At 43.9% G+C, this 19,170-nt stretch overlaps 1 protein-coding gene across 15 annotated transcripts in view; it reads left to right on the forward strand.

The window, feature by feature from the left end:
- FHOD3 (formin homology 2 domain containing 3) overlaps positions 1-19,170 on the forward strand; it is a 482,704-nt gene that overhangs the window by 61,025 nt on the left and 402,509 nt on the right. For 14 of the 15 annotated variants that reach the window (XM_063597250.1, XM_055102327.2, XM_063597253.1 and 11 more), the window contains exon 3: positions 13,649-13,713. The exons of the other annotated variant lie outside the window; for it this stretch is intronic. In XM_063597250.1, the coding sequence (XP_063453320.1) occupies positions 13,649-13,713 (65 nt within the window). The remainder of the gene's footprint in view (positions 1-13,648; positions 13,714-19,170) is intronic. 15 annotated transcript variants of the gene reach the window in all.

Consider the following 19,170-nt stretch of genomic DNA (forward strand, 5'->3'; position numbering starts at 1 on the left):
GAAATAGACTTTTTAGGTCCTCTCCTAGATGTGTGGCATTTGACAAAGTCTGTGTGTCTCCCATGAGGGGGAGTTAAAATATAATTGCTTCCCAGTTAAGATTTGCCCTTTGGAGGTATGAAAATGGCAAATACCATTTTTTTCTCTTGATTTCTTTGTGTCAGTTATAGCAAAATGTCTGCTAATATTGTGGCCATCTAATGAAGATGTATGAGTCTGTGTGAAAATTGTGATGTTTTTCATACCATGTGTTCTGAGTTTCCTTGCTGGAGGATTTTGCTTCTTTGTTCTTGTCCATTACCCTGCACTTTTATGCCAAGACTAAAAATTAACTTCTCGTTTAGAATTATCACTCAGGCTCTAGCTAGTCAGAGAAGAGGAGAAAGACCTTCAAAAGTAGAAGGACAAAGCAATTATTATGCTAAGAAAATAGAGCCAGGTCTGTTCATCACCTTCTGAGGCCAGGGAAATTAGCAAGCATGACCTGGTGCAGCAGACAGAGAAGCCTGCAGCCTCCAGGTTATTTTTCCTGACGTTGTCATTGTGTGGCCTTGGGCAAGCCACTTTACCTCTGATAGGAGTTTATAAAATGAGGACACTTGTAACATTTATTTACAGAATAAGGAAAATATGGCCCAATCCCATTTATCTTGCTGTATGAAGAGGGGTCCTGATGGGGTCTCTGGCACCTGAGGAGAGCAGTGTAGCATAATGGTTAGGGACACAGGCTTTACCATTAGTCTCATGGCTGTTTGACCCTGGGGATGTAACTTCACCTCTCTGAACCTCAGTTTCCTTATAATTGGGGGCAATATTATCATAATACTGCCTCTTTGGGTTGTTTCGAAGTAAAATATGATAACGTATCTAAAACATTAACTAGTTCCTGATACATAATACACACTCAAAACTGTTAGCCTCTGTTATAATTACAGTCCAATTCTGGAAAGATGATACATTGAGATGGGAACCACTGGAATTTAGACCCAGAGGATTCTATGCAGGTCAGGTGCCCTGAGATCTCAACTTTTAGTTAAGAGACCTCAATGGAGGTTTGCCCACAGGGCTGAGCTGGGCCAGAACCTCCGCTCTTTTGCCTGTTGCTACCCTCAGTGTCTCTGAAAGGAAACCAATGCCAGCCTGGGTCCACAGGGCACTGTCATGGAGAAGGTGGGCTTTTAGGCAAGCCCTGGAGGATATGGTGGCTTTGGGTATTTGGAAGGTGCAGCCAGGTGGGAGTGTGGCTTGAGCCAAGAGTGGACCTGAGAACCATGATGTTTCAGGGACATCGTGAGGACCAGTGTGGTGGCTGGACATGGCATACACATTCACAGGTGCTCCTAACTTCAGGTAACTTGGGGCGTTCACCTTTTCCTTGGCATGACTCCCTTCAGGCCTGTGCCACAGGGTTGGCTGTGAAGATAGCTGCTGCTTACTGGCTGTGTCATGCTGTTCACTTTCTCTCATTTGCCAAGGGGGCTGGTAGTCCTCCAACCCTGGGCCCATGTGTCTATGTGAGGCTGGTGGCTTAGAAATCATGGCTGGATGTGCATCTGGGAAAGGTTAAGAAGGGCCATGCGGAGTCCCATCTGCAGGGGTACATGGGTCCTGCCAGCTTTGTGCTGGACCTGTTTAGGGGAACCTGGGGATTTGGGACTGGCTCTGCTGTTATTCTTGGACACCTCACTTCTCAGCCTGCAGATCATGGGCCCTGAGACCCATGAACCTCTGAGGTTTCTGTACAGTTTGTAGGTTTGTGGGATTTTGGTGGGGAGGTATTTCAAAGCCTTCATCGGATTCTCAAAGAGGTCTTTGCATCTCAAAATATCAGGGTTGAAGGAATGGAAGCAATTTCTTCTTCTTATGATATAATACAAAAGTTAACCTCACCCATTCACACATTTGTCCAGGTTTCCTCTGCATTTTAGACTGGTGGAATGGGAAATCACAGAATAGATTTTGAACATAAGTCTAAAAATCTACTGAACCTAAAAAACCAAACCGAAACAAGAAACCAACGAAACCCCCAGGTTAAGAGAGAGATTCTGGTGAGGGTGCAGAAGGGAAGAAAGGTAGACGTTCCCTGATTTTTTTTTTTCCTCTTAAGGTAGTTATCCTGAGTGGAGGGTGCAGGTGTGTTGGCTGAAGCCTTGTGGCTAATCAGTGACAGGTTCAAGCTCTTGTCTTCATAGTGCTATGCAAGGCTCAAAGTGGAGGCCATCAAGTTCTGCCCCTGCTCTCAGTGGGGGAGAAAACTGGCCCTTTAAAACCAAAGGAGCCATTAGGGTTGAGTTCAGCTGGGTTGAGTGGGTAGCCCAGAGGCCCTGCACACCAGTTCCAGGTGCCAGAACTGCTGATCTCTAGGTTCTGGCTTCAGAAGGTTTGGAGTGAGGTTCAGAATCTTGCTTTTTTAAAAAAAGCTGTCCAGGCTGGGCACGGTGGCTCACGCCTGCAATCCCAGCACTTTGGGAGGCCAAGGTGGGTGGATTACTTGAGGTTAGGAGTTCGCTACCAGCCTGGCCAACATGGGAAACTCTGTCTCTACTAAAAATACAAAAAATTAGCTGGGCGTGGTGGCACGTGCTTGTAGTCCCAGCTACTCAGGAGGCTGAGGCAGGAGAATTGCTTGAACCCAGGAGGTAGAGGTTGCAGTGAGCCTAGATTGCACAACTTTACTCCAGCCTGGCTGACACAGCAAGACTCCGTTTCAAAAAAAAAAAAAGAAAAATGCTGTCCAGGTGGTTAGATATTTGTTTGGGAACCTGCAGCGTAGGCTCTCAGTCTTGGAGAATATTGCCACCCCCTGAAGAACTTTAGAACCTTCCCTGCCACGCCCAGCCTCAGGCTCATGAAATCAGAACTCAGGGGTGGGCCCAGGCAGAGGTGATTTTCAAAGCTTCCAGGTGATTTCAGTGTGCAGTCAAAGTTGAGAACCACTGCGTGAGAAAGACGGCATTCCTGAAAAGGCTGCAGTAAGTCAGGCAAGAATGAAGTAACTCCCATGCTGAATGGACACTGGAATCAAAGGTTCTAAATGCCTTTAAATGCCAGGATGTATGAGGGTAAAGATGACATCAGGTAGGTATGTGGGTTGGAGTCAGACAGAAGAAAAATGACCTGCAAAGAGAGCCCCCACAGAACTCCTTAAGTGATGAGGGGGCTATGTGGGGGTGAGTGGGAAGAACTTGGAGTGGGAGGCCTTGATCAGATGTAACCCCCTGGGGGGACAAGCAGGGAGTGGCCTAATGAACCTAAACCTGGTAGCCGAGGAAGGTGAGTGGATTGGGGCCTCACCCAGGGTTGGGGAGGGAGGGGGCTGGGAATCTGGAGCCATGGTGCCAGCTCGTGTAGAGGGACACAAGAGAATGGAATGGACCTGTGGCATTAGGGGAATAGTGCACAGAATGGTGGACTAGTTAGGGAAATAGTGAGGTGATACAGTGGAGGCAATTTTGAAAAGGGGAGGAGGGGTTTATACCTGTTAGTCTGAGGTTATGGCAAGCCACACACAAGGTGTGGGGTGGCTAGTGAGAAATGTTGGCTGGGGACCCAGGTGAGAAGGCTGGAATACTGGAGAGGCTGGGGGTGCTTCCTTGGAGGGAGCTACAGAGTCTGCAGGTCGTGTCCTGGAGGGCCAGCCATAGGATGCAGGTGAGGAGAGGACCAGGCCCTGGCTGTAGGGAAAATGAAAGTTAGCAGTCACCCAGGTGGCAGCACCCAGATGATCCATTGAAACCATAACCCAGGTGTTGTCCATCAGTAAGAGACTCAGGTTTAGCTGCATGTGGCAAAGAACCCAGATAACAGTGGCTTAAAATTTTTGACTATATTTTTATCATGGAAAAAAAGTGGATATTAAGACAATGAAAAGACAAGCCACAGACTGGGAGAAAATATTTGCAAAACGTATCTGATGGAGTACAAGTATCCAAAATATACAAAGCACTCTTAAAATTTAATAAGAAAACAACCTGATTAAAAAATGGGCAAAAGATCTGAACAGATATGTCACTAAAGAAGACATTCAGATGGTAAATAAGCATATAGAAAGATATCCAACATTACATGTCAATATAATGTAAAATGTACATTTAAAAAAATGAGATACCACTACACACCCCTTAGAATGGCTAAAATAAAAAAACACGGATATCATCAAATGCTGGCAAAGATGTGGAGCAACAGGAACACTCATTCATTGCTGGTGGGAATGCAAAATGACACGGCCACTTTGGAAGACAGTCTGGTAGTTTCTTACAAAGCTAAATTTAGGCTTACCATAAAATTTGGCAATTGTGCTTCTGGGTATTTACCCAAATGAGTTGAAAACTTATGTCCATGGAAAAGCCTGCACATATTTTCACAGCAGCTTTTTTCATAATTGCCAAAATTTGGAAACAGGATGTCCTTCTGTAGTTGAATGGGTAAACAAACCATAGTATTTGTCCATACCATGAAATATTTTTTATTTAGCAATAAAAAGAAATGAGTGATCAAGCTAGAAAAGACATGGGGGAACCTTAAATGCACATTGTGAAGTTAAACCAGTCTGAAAAAGCTACATACTGTGAGTCCAAATATATGACATTCCGAGAAAGGCAAAAAGCTATGGAGACAGTGAAAAGATCTGTTGCGGAGTGGGAGTTGAGATTGGGAGATGGGTAGGGAGGGATGAACAGGTGGAGCACAGGGGATCTTTAGGGCAGTGTCACTGCTCTGTATGTTATTGTAATGTTGGATCCAGAACGTTATGTATTTGTGAGAACTCATAGAACTGTTCAACACAGTGAATTATAAAGTAAAACTATGGACTTGTTAATAATGTGTCAATATCAGTTAATCTGTTGTAACAGATTAACATCTTGCACACTAATGCAAGATGTTAATAGGAGAAATGGGTGGGTGGGGAGGGGCAGTGTGGATATATGAGAACATTCTCTACTTTCTATGAAATTTTTCTATAAAACAAAGGCCACTCTAAGAAAATCAGTGGATAATTATACAGTTTCAAGTACAATATGTTGATTCCATGATACTCTTAGGAACCTGGGCTTGTTTTATCTTTATGCCCTACCATCCTTAGGATCTGGCTTTTGTCTTTCGTGTTTCATCATAGTTACAATGCAGCTGCCCCACACCCTTGTCATATCAAGACAGGGAGGCATGTATTGGTTAGGATGCAGTCTTCTCTGTTGCAACCAAGAAATCTCCCAATGTGGCAGTTTAAATAAAATAAAAGTTTTTTTCTTGTATAAGATTCCAAATACAGGCAATACTCTTTGGAACTGTAAAATAGCTATAGCATCCTGACCGCAAGGATTCCATCTCTGGGTCTAGGTGGCTCCTTCCACTCTTACCATCTCATCTGTATCTCAGCCCCTAGAAAGAAGGAAAGGGACGAAGGGAGTGCATGCCCATTTCTGCGTGCACATAGCTTTCACTCATATGATTTTGGCCAGAGGCTCGAGGGCACAGTGAATTGTGGGCTGTATCCAGCTAACCTTCTCCTGCTATCGCTATGAATATTAGGTGACAGCCAGTGGTCCCTGCCTTAGTTGAGAAGAGTGAAGAGCAGTATTGGTGCTGGCTGGGTGTGCTGCTTTTAAAGAGCTTTCCAGAAGCTCCACCAGCGACTTCCATCTATAGTTCACTGATGAGAACTGTGCCACATTGTAGAGTGCCACATTGTGGAATATACATTGTCACTCCAAACACAATTGAATTCCCATTATAAGGCAGACAGGGAAATGGGTATTGAGTGGGTAACCAGCAGCATCTGCCTCCGCAAGGAGAGAGGACATTTCAAAGAATGGGCGGTTGAGGACACTGTGCCACAAAGGCAAGTTGTGAGAGGAGCAAGGCAAGGCTGGGAGTGGTGAGCAGGAGATTTAGGGTGTCTGAAGGGGGAGAAAGCAGAAGGGTGGTGGGGGCAGAGGCTGGCAAGGAGAGACTGGGGGCTGAGAAGAGAGCCAGCAGGATTTCCCAGGAGCTGAAATCTGTGAACAGCTTGAACAAGGGCTGTGTCCCATCACAGGGTATGTGAGGGTGGAAGACAAGAGAATGAGCTAATCAAGATGTCAAGGACCTCATACCAGACACAAAGATGAACTGAAAACAGACCATAGTCCTAAGTGTAAGAGCCAAAACAATGAAACTCCCAGAGGAAAACAGGAGCAAGTCTCCATGACTGGGTTAGGCAGAGTCATGGTTCTTGCCACATGTGCTTTCCATGTCTTAGATATGACAAAAGCATAAGTGACAAGAGAAAAAAATAGTTTGGACTTCATAAAAATTAAAGCCTTTTGCATCCCCAAAAGACATAATTGGTAAAGTGAAAACACAAGCCACAGAATGGGAGAAAATGTTTGTAAATCATATATCCGATATCTGATGACCTGGAAGACATTAGGCCATGTGAAAGAAGCCAGACACAAAAGGTGAAGTACTGTTTAATTTCATTTGTATGAGATGGCCAGAAAAGACACATCTCTAGAGGGACAGAGTAGATTGGTGGTTGCCTCTTGCTGAGTGTGGGGACACAGAGCGATTGCAGATGGGTATGAAGGTTTGGGGGTATTTTTGCATTGATGAAAAAGTTAAAAAAGTTAGATTGTAATGACTGTATAACTCTATGAAGATACTAATAATCAGTGGATTATATCCATAAAACAGGTGGGTTTTATGGTACCTAAATTATACCTCATTAAAGCTTACAAAAAACGTGTAAGGGAATGACTATGGAAGAGAGACACTGAGCTGGTGACGGCCGGGCTAGGTGTGGGGAGAAATTCCAGCTTCTGTGATGAGAGGACACTAGCTGAGCGGAAGTTGACTGAGAAAGTTCATTCTGTCTGCCTCATGTCTTGTTGAAGTGAGGGTGAAGGAAACTGGAAGATGAGAGAACCAGACTGGCCTCTCTGAGAAGGTATCTAGAGAGGTGACCTGTTTTGGTAGGTCCCTTTTCCCCAAGTGCACAAACTTCACACTTTGGTCGTAGCACATGTTGCCCAGGGTGCTTCCACCTGGGTCCCCTGTGTGTCTCGGACTCCTCACACCTTCCAGTTAAAGTAGATGACTCATTCCTCAGAGGCTGACGCACTTAGAGTTGCACACACAGGAGGCACAGACATTAGTACAGTCCCTTGAGAAAATTAAAATGCTACATCATGGGAACTTTAATGAAGAACAGGAAAAAGCATCGAATAGTAACAAATGGATTATTATTGTCGATTCTTGAATGGGCAGTGAAGAGAGAATGAGAAAAAGGTATGATGAGGAGAGAGGTGGGAGGAATGAGAAGAGGCAGACAAAAATGAAGCAAGAGACATACAGAAAGTGAGAATATCCAGACATTAAGACGAATGGAACGAGGGAGAGAAAGTGGCTGAAAGAACAGTAATATCAACAAGGGTATTACCTAACATTATTCAGCATTTATCACATGCCAGCCATGTCCACAGCATGTTACTTGCATTGATTGATTGAATTCTCACACCCTCAGGAGAAGGTAGACATTATCTTATTTTACAGACAATAAAGCCAAGGCTCAGAGAGGTTAAGTAACTTGTCCAAGATCACACAGCTGGCTTCAGAGTCGATGTTTTTCTACCTCTATAGTCTGCCAGGGGAGAACAGAACACACCCGGAGATTAATGTAGTGGCAACTGCCTCTCTTGCTTAAACTTTGAGCTTCTAGGCAAGTTAATCTTAGCTAGCACTGTCCTTTTACTAGCTGATGACTGGTTCAAATCCTCCTCCATCTCTTTATCCCTGAGATGGAGTGCCAGTTGAGCCCCACAGCTCCAGAAGCTTACTAAGAGCTTTTTACTCCTGGGGCAACTGTTGAGGGGGCCCTTGTCCCTACTTTTGCCAGATGGTGAAACATCTGTTTCTATCCTTGACTGAAACCATAGTTTATTTCTTCTAATTTAAGTGGAGGAGTACTTGGGAGCATTGATTCCACTGTTGGTTGCTGGAGAAAGTCATCAAGCTTCTGGCTCTATACCACTCAATAAAATAATGTAAGCACTTGTTCTTATAGTCACAAAGGGCTTTATATGTTACTCTTGTAAAAAGGCTCCCTTGAGACACAGGGTCAGAACTGAAACACACAGGTTTCTGTGAACCTTAGTTGGTTAAACCAGACTTTTCCCAAGGCCACTGATATTATTGTAACAGAAATCTGTGTATTCTGAGAAGGCAGGATGTTTCAGAAAGTTCTTTTAGTGGTAGTGCCATCGTGTCTCTGGTGCATGTGCCTCCATAGGGGTTTCCTTGAGTTGCTTATCTATTTTAGATAGTCCCCTTGGCACTTCGGTAGCCTTGGCCTTGGTTGTGAGCAGCCCATTGGTTGTGGCTGCCTGCTCCAAAGAGTGGCTGTTCAGAAGCTGGTGATGTTTCCCTGGCAGTGGCTGTGCTGATAGGAAAGGAATCCGAGTCTCCCTGGGGAGATTAAGGTCAAGCTGAGCCGCCTTGCCTTCTGGGTCACTGGATTCTGGGTACTTGGTGCATTCCACTTCATCTTGCTGCAAAAACACAGACTCAAAAGGAGTGGCAGCTGCAAAACTAACCCAGAATGCTGGTATCAGGGAGAAAAGGATGGCTAAGGTGCTTACAGTAAATACATACTGACAACCTCTCTTTGGTATGTGGAAGCCCTATGAAGGCAGATATCAAATTTTATATTAGCATTCTCCAGAGACACAGAGCCAAGAGAATATCTATCTATCTGATATGGATTGGCTCTGTGTCCCCAACCAAACCTTGTCTCAAATTGTGATTGTCAGGTGTGGAGGGAGGGACCTGGTGGGAGGTGATTGAATCATGGGGGCAGTTTCCCCCATGCTGTTCTCATGATAGTGAGTGAATTCTCATGAGATCTTAGGCTTTAAAAGTGTTTGGCAGTCACCCCCACCCATCCCTCCCCATCGCTTTCTCCCCAGCCACCTTGTGAAGAAGGTGCTGCTTTCCCTTTACCTTCCACCATGATGGTGAATTTCCTGAGCCTCCCCAGCCATGTGGAACTGTGAGTCAACTGAACCTCTTTCCTTATAAATTAGCCAGTCTCAGGCAGTTCTTTAGAGCAGTGTGAAAACAGACCAGTTCCTATTCTCTCTCTCTCTCATCTATGTAATCTATCTATCTAGAAATATTTATTTTTAAGGAATTGGCTCATGCAGTTGTGGGGACTGGCAAATCTGAAATCTTCAGGGCAGGCTAGCAGGCTGGAAATGCAGGTAGGATTTCTATATTCCTGTCTTAAAGCTCCATATATTTTGTGCATCTCATAGAGTACATCTCATACGTATGTATGAGTTCAGAAAATAATAGTCTAAAGATGCAAATCTTGAGAGGTTGTCCATGTGAATTCACTGTAAGCAGCTTAGCATCCTTTTCTGCCTGATATTGGCACCAGTAGAATGAGGGAATGAATGAGAGGAGCACACGTCTGGGGGGCAGCTCTGCAGAGGTGTTAGGGGCACTGACTCTAGGGTCAGACTGCCTGGGTTGAGTCTGAGCTCTGTCGCTTTCTAGCTGTGTGACTTCAGCTCCATTGCTTAACTTTTCTGGGCCTCGATTTCCTTATCTTTAGAATGTCAATAATGTTATCTACCTGTATTTGTCCATTTTCACGCTGCTATAAAGACGTACCTGAGACTGGGTAATTTATAAAGGAAAGAGGTTTAATTGACTCACAGTTCTGCATGGCTGGGAGGCCTCAGGAAACTTAGAATCATGGCAGAAGGTGAAGGAGAAGCAAAGGCACATCTTACAGGTGGCAGGTGAGAGTGAGTGAGAAAGCAAAGTGGGAAGAGCCCCTTATAAAACCATCAGATCTTATGAGAACTCACTATCACAAGAACAGCATGGGGGAAACCACCCCCTTGATCCAATCACCCCCCACCAGGTCCCTCCCTCACACCTGGGGATTACAAGTCAAGATGAGATTTGGGTGGGGACACAAAGCCTAACCCTATCGCTACGTCATAGAAATTTTCTGAATACTAAATCTGTAAAAAGTACTTAGAACCTCATCTGGCGCATGATAAGCATTCCGTAAATGTTAACGACTATTACTATTTCTGAACCGAAACTGACATAGTGTCCCATAGTGGGGAAGGGAGTATGCCTGTGATTCTTTAATTTTACTTTGAAAGTTTTAGCCATGAAGGAAGAGAAGGGTGTACATACTGGAAAGGCAGGGATAAAATGATTGTCTTTAAACAGATATGATTAATTCCCTAAAAGAAGCCAAAGGACTTAGCAAAAAGATTTTTAGAATCAGTGGTAGCAGGGAAATGGCCATATGTAAAAGAAATACATAAAAGTGAAACTTTCTCCAATATGTCAGTTTTAACTAATTAGAAAATATAGTGGTGGAGGGAAGCTACCAAATTTAAAGGGATCTTATGGTGGATGTCCTTTGTTTTATTTTATTTAAACACACACACACACACACACACACACAGAGAGAGAGAGAGAGAGAGAGCGCGCAAACAATATGTGAAAATACAATAAGACCAAATAAGGTTTTCCTAAGAAGTCAAGAAGACTTACGTATATGTGTATATATAATAGATATGTTATATATATGTAAAACTCTTATATTGGACTCTAATTCTTGAACTCTAAGGGATGAGTCTTATATGGTCTTGTTGTATTATTTTTACATATTGCATAATTTGATTTCTCAATATTTTCTTAGATTTTTGCATCTTAGATTTTCAGTGTGTCTTTTTGGTTAGGTTTTAGTACTGAGGTTACACCAGTTCCCTAAAAAACCAGGGACTCTTTTTATCCTTTGTAAGCCCTAGAGGTGGTTATACAGTGAGGCAATTGTGCAGTGAGAGGCAGGGTGGTGCAGGTGACCGTGGAGTCAGATTCTGTGCTTTCAACCCTGCTTCTGTTTCCACCAGCCCTGTATGCAAGTTACACCATTTCTACAAGCTTTGTTTTCCTCATCTGCAAAATGGACACAGAAGTAGTACCTACATCAGAGGTGGGTGGAAGCAGGGGTAGGGAAGGGTGAGAGGTCACAGATGCCCTGTTGTGAACCTGGCTGAATCTGGCCACACTCTTCACCCACTTGCCTCTTCCTTAGCTGGTCCCCTCCTTTTCTCTGAACCTGGGATCTGGGGCCTCGTCCCCACCTCAGCCTGCTTCCACCATCCTTGTTTCCCAGTTCCATGCAGGTTTCTTCATGTATAGGATTTTGTGTACAGCCGAAGATAAGGTAGGAGCTAGAATATTGAAGCAGAGGAATTGTAAGTGATTAAACTTCTAAAAAAAATAGGACTTTTTTTTTTCTTCTATGCTCTCTTAATTTCCATTAGGGTTTAGCTTAACAAACCAATTGCCTGGTTTCTCGGCATCCGGAAAAGATGACCCCTCCAGGATGGTGGGCTTGCTGGGTCTTGGCAGTCATTGTTTTCATTGAGAGGCCTGGAATCCCAGAGTGACCACCCTACATGCTCACTGTGGGTCTAGAGAATTATGTGGGGAAACACACACTCAAAGTGCAACTTTGCAGTTGTTTGAAGATACAGGAAGGGGCAACCAATGGCCTCTTTCTGAAATTCTCCAGAACTTGGGGCATTCTGAAATGTCTTCCCTGGCCAGCTCATGCTTTTTCTCTCTCTGGGCATCTATAGCATATTCTTTGTCTGCTATTCATTTGACATTTACCATTGACTTATAACTGCTGGTAATGCGAATTACAGAAAATCCTTGAGATTGGAAGACTAGGATTTACCGTTTCTAATAGTTAGAGCCTGGCCCCCGGCAGGGGTTCACTGATTTTCTGCTCCTAGCTGCTGTCCCCGCTACCCCAGAAAACCTTTCTTGGCAAGTCAAACAAAAAGCTGTCTATAATTCAATTTGGTGCACTTAAATCAAAACTTTCTTCTGGTCTGGTCAGAAGAGTTGAAGGAGTGTTCATGTCAGAATTTTTGAGAGTGAGAGTTTTTTGTGGAGAATATGTTTTTGTGGAAGTCTGTGTTTACAGGAATCTTGAACTTGTCTTCTGTAGACATTGAGTATTGGCTGCAAGCTTCTTGAGACTAATGGCTTGCATATAAAAAATGTAAAACAAATGAACAAAGGAAAATGGAGGGGCTCATTGAATTTTGAGGGGACTCTGAATGCAGACTCTACTTGAAGCAGCTGCTCAGCTGGAGGCTACTGCATGCTTTGCAATTATGCAGCTGGGTTTCCTTTTTTCTTTAAAAGAATCTGTATTAGTCTGTTCTCATGCTGCTAATAAAGATATACTCAAGACTGGGTAATTTATAAAGAAAAAGAGGTTTAATGGACTCACAGTTCCTCATTGCTGGGGAGGCCTCACAATTATGGTGGAAGGTGAAGGAAGAGCAAAGGCACATCTTACATGGTGGCAGGCAAGAGAGCGTGTGCAGGGGAACTGCCCTTTATCAAACCATCAGATCTCATGAGACTTATTCATTATCACAAGAATGCCCCTGTGATTCAATTACCTCCCATGACTTGTGGGGATTATGGGAGCTACAATTCAAGATGATATTTTGTTGGAGACACAACCAAATCATATCAGAATCAACAAACCATTGTTTAAACCATACTTCTGTCTCCTACCTGGTCAGAAGAATAAAAAATGTAATTGATGTAGTCATTACTGTGAATTCATAATCACAGTATTAGTAGCGTGCCTTGGTGAGATCTGTGTTCCCTTCTCTCCAACACAACCACACACCAGGAGGCAGGAAAGCACTGCCAGATTCTGTTACACATTAAGCCCTGGTGGAGAGAGGTGAGGATGGACAGGGAATCCCGCTTCCAAGAGCCCTGCCACACTACCTGCTGCCATGCTGTTGGCTGGCTCTGCTTTTCCTTTGTCCACTGCCTTCCCCTTTTCTCCAAACCTCAAAGCCTTTGTTCTTGTTGGGTAGCCAGGACTCATGTTTTCTCCCCTTTATCTCCTTCTACCAACTGCTCTGTGCTTTGATTCCTCTCTGCATAAAGCAGAATGGGCCCTAGTGGGAGTGGAACCTGGGGAGGTCTGCCCTTTTTCTTCCTCATGAGAAATGCAGTGAGAAGGAAGCAGAGGTGAGACGGGGTGTGGTGTAAATTGGCATTTCTGATAAGTAGTCTGTAAGCCTTATTTTGTAGATTCCCATTTTCCTGTAAAAGTACAAGAGAAAAGCCAACACAGTCTTGAATTGATACACAGTAAAGCAGTTCTGATTACCCCATGATGTGTTCCCTTTTCCTATATCTGCCCCCACCCCCACAAAAAGGTAAAAATAGCCATGAGAATGATCAAGCAGATTTGTGTTGTTACATTCCAGGAATTTCACTTCATGGACACAGATTTTAAAATTTTCCCAACATGGTCAAGCATGACTACGTGCAGACTCTGTGGATGGAATGAATCGATGGAGCTTGGCAGTGAGATGCATGTGCCAGACCAACAAAGTCAGACTTCTTTATTTTATTTTTGTGAAAGTCCTGTGATGTCAACATTATTTCAGGATAGATTCTTATTCAGTGTGGGTCTCTGCTTCTCTGGATCCCCACTTAAGTGGGTATGTCAGAACCTTCACGTGGATTGACAGCACGTGAGGTGTCTCTGCTGACTCCTCTGATGCGCCTGTTTTGTCTCCTGTCTTGTTAGGCGGGGCAAGAAGCACAGCATCATCCTAAGGACGCAGCTGTCTGTGAGGGTCCATGCCTGCATCGGTGAGTGACACCTGCCCTCAGGAACTAAACGTATGATGAAAGACGCGACTTATAGGAATAAAATAAAGATTCACTGTTATGCTATCTGTTTGCACTAGCCCCTATCATGAGTTCTTAGAGTTTTAGTGAAACAATTTCCAGCAATGATTTTTGAAGGCCTGTTTCATTCCAGCTTCCTCTGCTGTTTGGTTAGTGACTGGAGCGTGAGGTAAGACAGCTTGCTGGTGAGGTGCCTTTTGGCAGTGCTGGGGGAGATGAGGTTCTTCTGGGGACTGTGCCATTGTGAGCCTCTAGCACATTGACCTGATCTTCACGTGCCTCCTGGTGGCTCTGTGAGGCATGCCTGTGGGCAAGTGGAGTCTGGGGCTCCAGGTTGTTATCAGGTGACTAAAAGGAAAATCTTGAGTCAGTGCAGGATGAGGGTACGTGTGGATACAGGGCAAGATGCTCTTAAGCAAGGAAACATATTTGTGGTTCAGAATGGCTTGCTGCGGGAGGCCCAGTTTCCTCCTGGTAATGAGCCAAGTTGCGGCAAGAATATAATGTCATAAGAAGGAAAAAAAAGGAACTAAATTTCACTTTATGCCTAGAAGTTTTTAGTATCTGAGTAATTTTGCTTTTGTTTAATGTATGGTGTGGTCTTCATTTAATCCTCTAATCAAAAGAGCATAGATCATCCTGTTGAGTCCTAGTCTATACCCGAAACATATTCATGGGTGGAGTGAAGGAAATTATTTCCGGTCCATCCTTCACTCTGCTTCCCTATTGGAGACCCAGGGATGGGGAGACCCAGGGCTGGAGATGGAGGGAAATCCGTGTGATTTCACTTCATTTGGTGTGGAGGGTGGTGAGGTTGCAAGTGTCTTGAGTAACAACCTTTGCCTCACTCTGCAGCTAAAGAATAATTGTGCAGGTGACTCAAACTTCAGGGACTGAAAGGTCAGGGTGTCAGGAGGATTGGTAATCTTGTTGGAAACAAAGTAAGATCTGAAGGACCTCCAGCCAACATTGACTATTCTGCTTCTCAACTGCTTGTAGCACTGAGTAACTGTACAATGTATATGGGCACTTATATTAAATCAGTGGCTTTTTTATTACCTGCTTCGTGTTTTCCCAGTGATTTCATATGTATAAATCATGTCTATCTAAAGGAAAGGTCTGTGACACGACTTTGGATAAACTTCCCCCTTACCCTCATCCCAGATCTAGAACAAATCCAGGCACATAACATGTACTGAACAGTGTTGAAGTTAAATGTTGAAACACAGTTGATAACTACAAGAAATTTGGGACATGAATATGAATTGTTTTTTCCCAGGAATAGTAAGGTGGCAGAAAGCAGACTTGCATGAAAATGAGCTCAATCCAAATCCAAATGAGCTAACTCCTTTTAAGGAAACTCACTCCTTTGCAGTATGTACTCAAATATTTCAGGTACAGGATGTTTTAAAAACAACTTCTGTGTTATTGACTTGTCTTATGAACTTCTGTATCCTATCGTCCCATGTGATAGATGTAAGATGTGTGACATCTTATACTGTGGCATGCTGAGCACCGACAGCCCCTCAAACCCACACTCAACCAGGACACACATGCTCCCTGCTCTTGGGGTTGACCTGGGGTTTATGGAGTCATTGTGCTTGCTCACAAACCTCTTTATGCCAATTGCACTGGTTATCAGAATTATGTAATTTAATGAAATAGTACCAAATATTTCATAAACTAATTAAATATGACTACATAAAGGTCACTGCTTCTTTGAAAGTTCACTATTTTGGAAAAGACTCAAAATTAGTCACTACAGAAGCATTTCTGTCAATGTAAATGTGTTATGATAACTATAAAAGGTGAGGGGGAATATTATAAAATCTAAGAGGATTCTACTCTTCATAAGCATCTTCAGCTCTGCTGGACTTCAAAGAAACTAGACTGGAAATCAGACCTTGTTATTGGAGTGAGTTGTAAAAGAAAGTCTACATGGAATTCCAATGGGTAGATCCTTATTCAGAGAACTATTTGTGCCTCATCACAGGTAGACCGGCATGTTTTGCCACATTAGCTGCGAGTTCAAAATGTTGTAAGGTCTTGTTTATGTTTATGTATTTTTTTATGTATTGTTTTCAAAAGGATTTTCTGCTTTAATCAGCTTTTACCATTAATTGCCTTAGGCCTGATTATGTCAGATGAGAGGATTTGGCCGTATAAACTAACAGCAACACCCAAAAAAGGAAAAGTTTTTCCTTTGTATTAAAAGCCTTTTTTAAAATTCCATTTCCTACTATTAGCAAGATCTGGAATAGGTTTATTAGCACTAAATATTATACTTTGGTTATGTATAGAAAATGGAATGTGTGCAATCATGTTCATGAAGTACCTTCCCTTATTGTGACATATTCTTTCCCTTTCCAAATGGCAGTGTTAGATGAGATTTCTTATGGATAAAGAAAACAATACCCGGAACAATTTTGAGTCAAAATGACAATCGGAAATATGACAAGGAGAAAATAAACCTTTTTCACATCTGTTGTTTTAGTCTTTGTTTCTTCTCAAGGTTATTTCCCTCTTTACCACAGAAGAAATAGTTGAAATATTAATACTACAGGCGTGGGGCACAGTGGCTGCTGTCTCAGCCTAGCACCACATGCAACTCCCCTGAAGACGTTCCTTCCACCCACAATTGGACTGGAAGGATCCAGGACCAGGGTTTGTCTCCTGGGCTTAAAATGCTATCAAGTAAATGTCTCAAAAATAATGCTTTCCTCACCCTACATTCTCTTCTCCTTCATTCCTGTTTTTATTAAGTAGAGGAATGTTTAGAATCCAGGACTGCATGTTAATGAGTTGGAGGTGAGGTGCTTTTGGAATTCTCCAGTGTTAACTTTGGAACCCAGCACCCTTTGGGATGAGAGTGTGGTGGGTGAGCCTTTATGGTTAGCAGCCCAGCAACCCTCACGAAAAATGAAGGCCACAGGGGCTCTGCTTCGATGGTTACAGCTAGCAGCTGAAGCAGGTCTTTTCTGGTAGTGTAGTGGCTCTGAAGCATTTGGCCGGAGGTTGGAATGAGATTTTGGTATAGAGAGAGGCCTCAAACTTTTGTACCTCTGTGCTTTATCTCCACTGTAATTTTTATTTCTTTGTACATTTTTGGTATGACCACTTGATATTGCAGCGAACGCTGCACTTGCCTTCTTAATCTAGCTTCGATCTTTCAAAGAAATGAAAATTTTGTTGGTCATATCGTGGGCATACACTTACAGATAAGAATTAAGACGTATAATAGACATGAGAAGTCTGCATTTTATGAGGTTAGCTAGAGAAAATAAATTTTTTGGTCCCTGAAAAGTGATCCTGTTTCCAGACACCAGAAAAATGTTCAGAGGGCCAACTGGCTCTGATAACTAAATCTCATCATGAAGAGAAAGGAACTAAAGAATTGTGGGGTAAGGAATGGAATCTAGGATTTAAAAAAATAAGGTTTGAAGTCGTTAGGACCCTAAAGTTAATATGTGAGTGTTTTTTACTGTCTGGCTTTGAAGGCATTTTGTTGGGCTAAAAACCCCTGGGCTTCAATTTTCTGAAGCAGATTCTGTCTTCCCATTTAGAAAGGAAAACCCTGGTGACTGATTCTCTGGGTTCCAGGAGGCCTGTCCTTTCAAGTGTCCAATATTGAGTTAAACAAAAGTGTAAAATTTGGGTGAAGATTCCAAAATATCATTTATGCTTGCAGCTGTGAAAGAATCCTGGCACAAAGGGCCTTTAGAGGCATTTCAGAATCCTATGAGATGATGAAGTCTGCTTTGAGGGACAGGGATGAGTCAGGCAGAGGCTGTCAAGGGGGCTGAAGCAAGTGATCTCTGCATAAGATGCATCTAATTACTCAGATGGTCAAGTCACAGGGACAAAGGCAACTTTTAAAGGCAAGAAAATGATATGAGAGAAGGCCACTTCATTAATGCCAGTTTCCCCCAACAGAAACATCAACAGCAAAAGCCATCAATGTATAATTTGCAAGGCATTTTTCTCTTGCAGGCCCTATCATGCAGCCATGTGCTTTGCACTACATTGTTATAGCAAAGAGATGAATTATAAATAGTGCAACATTTCCTCAAGAAGAACCTCCTAGTGCAAGAGTAACATAGGGGATTCATCTCACAGCCAGCCAATTTAGGAGCATTGGCTCCCTGGGGCGCTGTGTTGAGCAAGGTCCTGAGGCTGTGTGCAGTCTTAATGGGAAAGGATCCTGCATCGGTACCCTCTTACACTGGTGGTGATGGAGGTGGTGTACATATGTGTGCCATGAGGTGGCAGCTCAGGTGAGGTGCAGGTTTTGTCCAGTGCTTGAGCCTCCTGTAGCTACAGTATAGGGGTCCCTGGGCTTCTGTATTCGAAGGGTGGGGAATGGCACTGTAATTCATGACCCCCAACCACTGTCCCCTCTCCTTTCTTCCCAGACCCTTTCCAGGTTCTGCCCTTCTTCTTCAGCCTGTGAATCTGAGCATGACTTCTCTCCCACTTCACTGTGTTTTCTGACTAGGCCAGGTACCACCTTCCTCCACCTCTGGGTGTCTTTCCCTCTAATCAATTTGAGCTGGTTTCTCATGGCTGAGCCCTCCTGGCTTGCAGGGAGGCCCCCCTCTAGCTTCCTTTTCTGACATTTCACTTGCCCCTAGGGTGGCCTTTGGAAAATTAGCTGGATTCCCATGTGGTCCTTACTGCTTCTTGGCTCTGTGTCAGTTTGGAATTTCCATAAAAACTAGAGGTTTCCTATGGGAAACAGCAAATTGTCTTTTTGACACTCTTGTTCTGACAGCACCTGAGTGCTGTTTCTGTGCTAGCTAGTAAAGATGAGGCCCATGGAGCACTGTGTGCTGAGAGACATGAGGCCTGAATGGTGATGCGTGTGTGCTCGGGCACCTGGCCCCTCTGGGTGCTTGCTGTAGGATCCACACAGATGCAGCTGGCCCTCTGTGGTCTACTCCATGGCAGACTCTCCACACGTCCACTGTATGCTGCAGAAAGGGAGCTGGCTGCTCCCTGACTGGGAGACACCCCCATCCCATCCCCTGGCCATCTGTTCCCCTCTTAGCCCACCTGCCCTGCTTTCATTGACTCCAGGCCCTGGACCTGGGCTTCTGGCTGGCTCTGTCCTGCATTCCACAAGAAGCTGCTTCTGCTCCTGTCCTGCCTCTACCGTGCAGCTTAGATTTGGAGCTGCAGGTGGTACACCCTCTTTGCCCTGTCCCTGGACATCATGGTGGCTAAGCTCACAGTGTCCTTGCTGTGCTCCTCCCTGGTGGCATCAGGTGCATTGAGTCATCACACTTCCTATTTTCTGTTCTTTGATGCCAGGATCCTCTGATTCTCCAGAAGCCCTGGAAACCATCTCTCATTCTTCCAAAGATGTTCATCTTGTTGCAAAGGCTCCTGAGTGGCCAACTGCAGCCTCAGCATGAGATG

The sequence above is a fragment of the Pan paniscus genome, chromosome 17 (genome assembly GCF_029289425.2).
Source record: "Pan paniscus chromosome 17, NHGRI_mPanPan1-v2.0_pri, whole genome shotgun sequence".
Lineage (NCBI taxonomy): Eukaryota > Metazoa > Chordata > Mammalia > Primates > Hominidae > Pan > Pan paniscus.